General features: G+C 36.9%; 1 protein-coding gene across 1 annotated transcript; it reads left to right on the forward strand.

Annotated features, from left to right (window-relative positions):
- The first annotated feature begins 603 nt into the window (after positions 1-603).
- Positions 604-6,018, forward strand: LOC149733792 (ferritin heavy chain-like). Its single transcript, XM_089881984.1, has 7 exons — positions 604-761; positions 1,479-1,571; positions 1,869-2,015; positions 3,259-3,365; positions 3,921-4,002; positions 4,750-4,848; positions 5,688-6,018. Exons 1-7 carry the CDS (start codon positions 690-692, stop codon positions 5,832-5,834), a joined length of 747 nt encoding a protein of 248 aa, XP_089738110.1. The 5' UTR covers positions 604-689; the 3' UTR covers positions 5,835-6,018.
- Positions 6,019-7,882: the final 1,864 nt, after the last annotated feature.

Below are 7,882 nucleotides of genomic sequence, written 5' to 3' on the forward strand. Positions count from 1 at the left end.
CAATGTACGGCATCAAAATAGCTGACAAGAGCGCCTGCGGGGCTGTAATGCATGTCGCACTAAAGGCAAACAATAAAAGTGTTTCAGAATTAAGTCTTTCTTTGCTTTCTCTGCGGCGTTTCACTTTTCGGTTGACTTGTTCGGACGTCATGGTGTTGTTCATAGCTTTCTGATGAAGAATAGAAGTGCAGTAATGAGAACGACGTTGTTGAAACTTTGTTTGTGCTCTGTAGCCGACGACAGTTTGATAATCACAGCTGTACAATATAGTGTTATATATATCGACAGGTACAGTCTGTAATATATTTGGTAATTATATCTGTTACCATGTAGACGGTATAAAGTAAAGGCAGTGATAAATTCAGCAGTGCATTTATTAGTAGTATACCAGTGTTCTTTATAAGATCAAAAGTACGTTAGTAAACTAAATAAATAAACGCTTTCTTCGATAAGAGTGAGGCTCTACGTTTTGGTCCGCCATGGCTCCGGAATTTAGGCCAGAGTTGGCCTATTACCCCAATCTGTATAAAAATGTAAATATAAATCTGCATAAATAAACGCTTAAAGCATAGACAAACACGATAAGTTGTGTAGCCTTGTTAAATTACTAAATCATATTTTTGTTGCAGCAAATTTGTTCTAAGCTCTAAGGTGTTAATTTAATCGTATATTGCATACATTAAACGAAGATGAAGCTTTTTGCATTTTGTGTGATAGCCGTAACATTGTCATGTGCCTATGGTTGGGGAGACTGTCATTGGGTAAGTTATATATTTTAATGTAATGTTGATTTGTAGTCATTATAACTGTTCTTGCTATTCCGAAGAATGTTCATGCTTTATACCGGTGGAACATTTTTGTATGCTGTACCCTTTTAACAAAGATGCTTATCAGATTTACCCCCGATATATAAAAAAAGGTTCTCATTTATTAAAAATCGAATAAAACCAATTACATCAGTTATATTTAATGCAACGCGGATGCGCTGGCTTTTGTTCAATGTCTGGTAAAGTACTACAATTGGCACAGTTTTTCTGTCCCGTCAACTGATGTGGATTTTGATTGGAAGCTCATTTACCCTCTAAATACAAGGAATTTACCCTCAGCGGTAAATTTTACCCAGTTTAAGAAACGCTGGTTTACAATCTTCGGTTATTTGGTATCCAACAAACTAGTCGCTTTAAAGGTATCACCAAAGAAAAATAAAAAAAACAAAATAAATTAATTAGCACGACATTTTTCATTGTAAGAAATAGCCACAAGCGATAAGCACCCGTGACGTCACTGATAAGTGACTCAAAAATGGTACCGTTCTTAGTAAACTAAAACACGGGATTCTAGATTTACCCCAGTAACTGCTATTTGCAACCCAAAAAATCGACATATGTTCCGAACAAGAAAATAGATTGAAAAGGTGTCCCATCTTCCCTCAACCCACTATTTTAAAATTATTACTATAAAGAAACAATTTATTTTAGAAAATACTGAGTTGTGCTGAAAGTCGGGTGAACCAATGGATTAACGATCAGATAGCAGTGGAGCTTAAAGGCCATTACACATATCTCTACCTGGTAAGGCATATTTTTTATTAACGACAACGTTTTACCTATAAAAGCCATAACCTATTTGCCATGCATGTATACAATTTAAATTCTTTAATCGATTCAAAAGTTGTTTTGTTCCAAAAATTAAAATTTTTAATAGCGACAAAAACCCTTAAAAATTAAATTATTGTTACACAAATTTATAAAAAATAACCTACTAAAACAACCAGTCAGAATCTGAACAAGATAAAAACCAAATAAATATAGTATATAAATACGCGTAATTATTATTTCGATCCCAAATAATTTTCTTTTGTTTTGCAGTCGAAACTTTTCGAACGGGAGTCCCATTATTATCCAAAAGTAGCCAAGTACTTCCGCGCAAAATCCAACGAGGAAATGTCGCATGCAGAACGGTTTATTGAGTACCAAAACCAACGAGGCGGAACTTTCGACATCACATTGGTGCAGGTGAAACCTACAAGATTGTAAGATTGTTTATATATAGTAGGGTGGGGGAAGATGGTACACCCGTTCATTCTATTTTCTCGTCCCATTTGGTAGTAAACAAAGAACATTTAAAGAGTTATAAAACTGTATCCTCACGACTTGCATATACCGTTGTTAACTGTTCAAAATACGATCACGATGTTTGGGTATTATGTGATAAAGGTGTCCCAACTTACCCCACAGTACTACGTTTTTTTTATATGAATGAAATATAATACACCTTACACAGTCGTTTCTTAAAACTAGAACGTTTTTGTTTGATTTGCAATGTATGGCAACTGTATTGGCAAGTTATGAATTTCGCAATATTGACTTAAGCTTGCATTTTTTTATTAGTGTTTTACATAACGCAATCTAAACAAACACATCATGAATGCTAAACAAAGAAAGCTTGCAAGTTTGCATCGTCACCCGTGGCGTGGCAGCAAAATTCCATGACGTCATTTAATAGCAGTCACCTCGTCTGAACTTGGATTGCGCAACATTCAGTTCTACGGTGTTAAGCATGCAGAACCACGGCACGAACTGAATATATATAGTAGGGTGGGGGAAGATGGGACACCTTTTCAATCTATTTTCTCCCCTAATTTTGTAGTAAACAAACTTTCAACGATTTTTTTTAAAACTTTATCCTCACTGCTCCCATAGATCGTTGCTAATTGTTTAAAACACGATCAGGATATTTGGTTATTATGTGTGAAAGGTGTCCCATCTTTCCCCACCCTACTATATATCCGGTCAACCAAATGTACCGTATGTTTGTGCTCTGAAAACGTGCTATAGGTTATAGAGTGTAAAATACTGTGGGGTAAGATGGATACCGTTATTCGTGTTTTTGATAAATATCAACTTTTCTTTACCACCAAATCGGACTTTTTACTATACCAAATGAGATAACTAAAAATGTGTCATGAAAACAAGAACCATCTTACCCCAATCTATATATAGTAGGGTGGGGGAAGATGGGACACCTTTCGCATATAATATCTAAATACCCTGATCGTGTTTTAAACAATTATTAACGGTCAATGGGAGACGTGGGCATATAGTTTTATATTTTCTTGAATGTTCTTTGTTTACTACTAAACGGGGCGAGAAAATAGAGGTAAAAGGTGTCCCGTCTTCCCCCACCCTACTATAAATAAGTTTATGATATTGTAAACTCCATACATACGTATAATGTACCTGTCAATTCTCTACATAGAAAAAGTCGGATGGGTCGTGTGCAAACGTAAACAGCATTTTAACGGGATTCAAATGCGCCAAGGAGCTTGAGATTGATGTAACTGATGCTTTGACGCTTCTCCAATCGTAAGTGATCCGTCTTTTCGCTTTTGTCAACCCTTTATTCTTCGTTATCGTGACCGAAGAGACGAAATACATTTCATTCATTCATTATGAATTCCCACGAACTACTGTGGCAAAACAAGTATTTTTACCTTCGCGTGGTTTATCTTTTAAAATATTCTATTTGCTGTAATCCTGTATAGGTTACGGGTTCGAGGTTTGGCGCTGGTTACTATTTTGGACGTATGTGTCCTTGGGCAAGACATTTATAACAGCAGTTAAATTAACACAGTGGTCCCAAGTGAGTTGTAAAATGAAATTAAAAAGAGCCCTATTTCACACATTCGTGGTCGTTTACGAGTTTCTGTATTAAGCAATTTTGAAGGTGTTTGATTTTTTAGATTATTTTTATTTTATTAAATCTACCTATTAGTGACCACAGTATTAAAGCAATAACCATAAAGTTTATCTCTCAAGGGCACACATGGTATGATTCTAATGCTAACAGCATTAAGTAATAACGAGGCCGCGGTTACGACTGTCTTTAAATGTATAATTCTTTCATATCATCCACTTTAGGAAAGTTACATCAGTTCAAATCAGTGAGAGTTGTTATAATAACGCCAGCGGAGCTACTGGGAACGATCTAGCAAGGGCTCAGGTTTGCAATTTCTTAATACTTTACGTTTATGTTAATATAGTTCAACTGTTTCAGTTTGGGCAGCACAATTTAACTTATAGTAGGGCGGGGGAAGATGGGAGACCTTTTTATTCTATTTTCTTGTCACATTTGGTAGCAAACAAAGAAAATTTAAATAATCATAGAACTGTATCCTCCCGACTACCATATACCGTTGTTAATTGTTTAAAACACCCACTATATATGGTGAAGATCAAAAGGCGCACCCTAATACATTAGAAGGTCTCAATATTTCGAAGTTAACACTTCCAATACAGCTACAAGCCTATATTTGAAATCATTTTAAAAAACTAGTCTGGACGATGTGTACTCTCTTTGTTTGGCTATACCCTGCCACTTTTGCCTTATACACACATAAACACACACACACATATATATGTGTATCATGGCGCCTTCTGTAAGTTATAGAGGGCGCCATGATGTATATATAGTACGTTGGGGTAAGATAGATACAGTCGTTATCACATGACATCTTATTATTTTTCAATCGTGTGTTTTTACGATGCTCATTTACAGTCGTAAGGATACGGTTAAATACTCCTGTAAACGTTCTCTGTTTACTACTAAATGAGACAATAAAAAAAACGAAAACATGGACAATCCTTATACCCCAAACGATACCCAAATGAAAATCCCGTATCGTTGAATCACACATATAGTTTAACTATAGATGAATAATTCCTTTAAACCTGCTTTGTGCATATGCAGCCAATAGTCATTCACCGCCACAACGAAGTTTCGAAGCCTTTATCTGCTTACACCTGCCCACATCAGCTCCCGACCAGAGTGACTGTCGAATACGTAGAGGTAAGCAACCTATTCTGAATGAATGTAACTTACTTTATCCTCGCGTGGCCGGAAAACGGCAGTCGTTATAACACGGGTGCTCTGTTTCATACACCTCGTGCCAGCTTACGAGTTACTGAGTATATGTTACTTTATGGGTGTTTTTCTTGCGGATTTTTTATGTGCGGCTGATAATTTGAACAACCCGTTGGTGACCACTGGTTTGAAGCAATTCCCGTTAAGTGTCTTGCCCAAAGACACATACGCCCACAATGGTTGCAACGATGAGCCTTAAACCCATTATCTATGGGTTAGAGGCAGGCGCGCTAACCAACTGTGCTACAGCGCCAGAATTTTATACAACGTTTATAAACTTAACTGCGTTGGTTGAAATATTTAGTATGCAATTATGCTACAAGCCGAATACATGTTAATAACAGTAAAGTATATATTGCATTTTTTGTATGTCCTCTTTAAATTGAATTTGTTTTGAAGCAAAATTGTCTTATTTCCGCTGAATTGCATCACACATTTTCACATGGACTAATTCTAATACATCACTACGGGTTTAAACTTATGGTTTTAGCAGTCTCGTACTAAAGCTTCACACGGTCGTAAACCTCAAATTGAACCTAAAGCTACAACACAGCAACCCACTTTTCGCGAGGGTTTATCTGACTATGGGTGTTTTTAAAGAACCCGATAATTATAGTATTACAATTACAATTTGTAGCACACAGTGGCCAAATATAAAACAATATGCCAAAAGTTACCATTAAATAACCATACCCGTACTGTAATTCTATTTAAGCCACTGTATAATACACACTGACAGGATCTAATTTTGACTTGAATTTCAGCTTACAGAGATGATTGTCCACGAGTTCTTGGGTCACCAAATTGAAGATACGAAAGAGATTGCCAACCATGTTAAGACACTGCAGAATATCGGCGACGTTAATGCTGGGCTCGGCAGTTTCCTTGTTGACAAACATCTTGAATTGTAAACTGAAATCGTCCCATATTCCCCTTGTAATTATAGCTTATCAAACTGCTTTGCGTATTGAATACAATTGCTTTCCGTGATAAATTGGTAAAACGACATTCTGTAATGAAATCTGTAACCAACAATGTTAAATGTAGATATATTTCGATGATCTTACAAATGTAAATAAAAAGCCAAATACGTAACGTACTGGTATTTTTGTGATGTATCAGATAGTGGGGTGGGGGAGACGGGACACCTTTGTACATATGATCTAAATATCCTGATCGTGTTTTAAACAATTAATAACGGTTTATGGGAGTCGTGAGGAAATGGTTTTCTAATTCTTTTAATGTACTTTGTTTAATACCTAATGGGACGAGAAAATAGAATGAAAAGGTGTTCTATCTTCCCTCCACCCTACTATATATATTAAATCACGGCTTATAATGTTTCGATGGGAAAAACGTCCCGGCGTTACGTCCTTAAATCTTCAATCAACGCGACTTTATCAACCGTCGGCACAGAACCATCTGCTGTCCTTGTTATCAGGCAGACTGATAAAGTCCTGCCCCATGGCACAAGAAGCGTGTACAAAAATTAACGTTTTGCACCAGGAATCAATTTTCATTACACGGCAGTGCGTAGTTTTTAAGAAGAGTCATTCAGTACAAAAAGGTCAGACAGGTGTACGTCAGTGATATTTCGTATTCGTTTGTGAAAATAAAAGTGAAGGTATAACATTGTTAATTCAGGAGTAGAATGAATGTAACGACAAAGATACTTGCGTAAAAAAGTGAAATGATGTGTCATGTTTTTATTTATGAGGTAAGATGGCTCATGCTTTCATTTATGGGGTAAGGTGGCTCATGCTTTCATTTATGGGGTAAGATGGCTCCTGCTTTCAGTTATGGGGTAAGATGGCTCATGCTTTCATTTATGGGGTAAGATGGCTCATGCTTTCATTTATGAGGTAAGATGGCTCCTGCTTTCATTTATGGGGTAAGATGGCTCTTGCTTTCATTTATGGGGTAAGATGGCTCCTGCTTTCATTTATGGGGTAAGATGGCTCCTGCTTTCATTTATGAGGTAAGATGGCTCCTGCTTTCATTTATGGGGTAAGATGGCTCATGCTTTCATTTATGGGGTAAGATGGCTCATGCTTTCATTTATGGGGTAAGATGGCTAATGCTTTCATTTATGGGGTAAGATGGCTCATGCCTTCATTTATGAGGTAAGATGGCTCATGCCTTCATTTATGGGGTAAGATGGGTTATGCTTTCATTTATGAGGTAAGATGGCTCATGTTTTCATTTATGGGGTAAGATGGCTCCTGTTTTCATTTATGGGGTAAGATGGCTCATGCTTTCATTTATGGGGTAAGATGGCTCCTGTTTTCATTTATGGGGTAAGATGGCTCCTGTTTTCATTTATGAGGTAAGATGGCTCATGCTTTTATTTATGGGGTAAGATGGCTCATGCTTTCATTTATGGGGTAAGATGGCTCCTGTTTTCATTTATGGGGTAAGATGGATCATGCTTTCATTTATGGGGTAAGATGGCTCATGCTTTCATTTATGGGGTAAGATGGCTTATGCTTTCATTTATGAGGTAAGATGGCTAATGCTTTCAGTTATGGGGTAAGATGGCTCATGCTTTCATTTATGAGGTAAGATGGCTCCTGCTTTCATTTATGGGGTAAGATGGCTCCTGCTTTCATTTATGGGGTAAGATGGCTCATGCTTTCATTTATGGGGTAAGATGGCTCCTGCTTTCATTTATGGTGTAAGATGGCTAATGCTTTCATTTAGGCATGCTTGTCCGTATACGCTTGCATAACTCTGTAAATCGTGTTTGACCACGATAAAATCTACCATCTTACCCCCCGCCTGCTTACTATACATTTTAGTAAGCTTGACATAGAACATCTCGTTTATGCATTAATTTGTTTTAAGAATTCTAGTGCAAAACACCCTGCATTCAGTGCCGTGAAACGCTACTTCTACCGAAACTATACACTTTCGCTGCATATTTGTAAAATGAAAACAAAAGATATTTTACACAAAAGCG

This window comes from Ciona robusta, chromosome 7, assembly GCF_009617815.1.
Source record: "Ciona robusta chromosome 7, ASM961781v2".
NCBI lineage: Eukaryota > Metazoa > Chordata > Ascidiacea > Phlebobranchia > Cionidae > Ciona > Ciona robusta.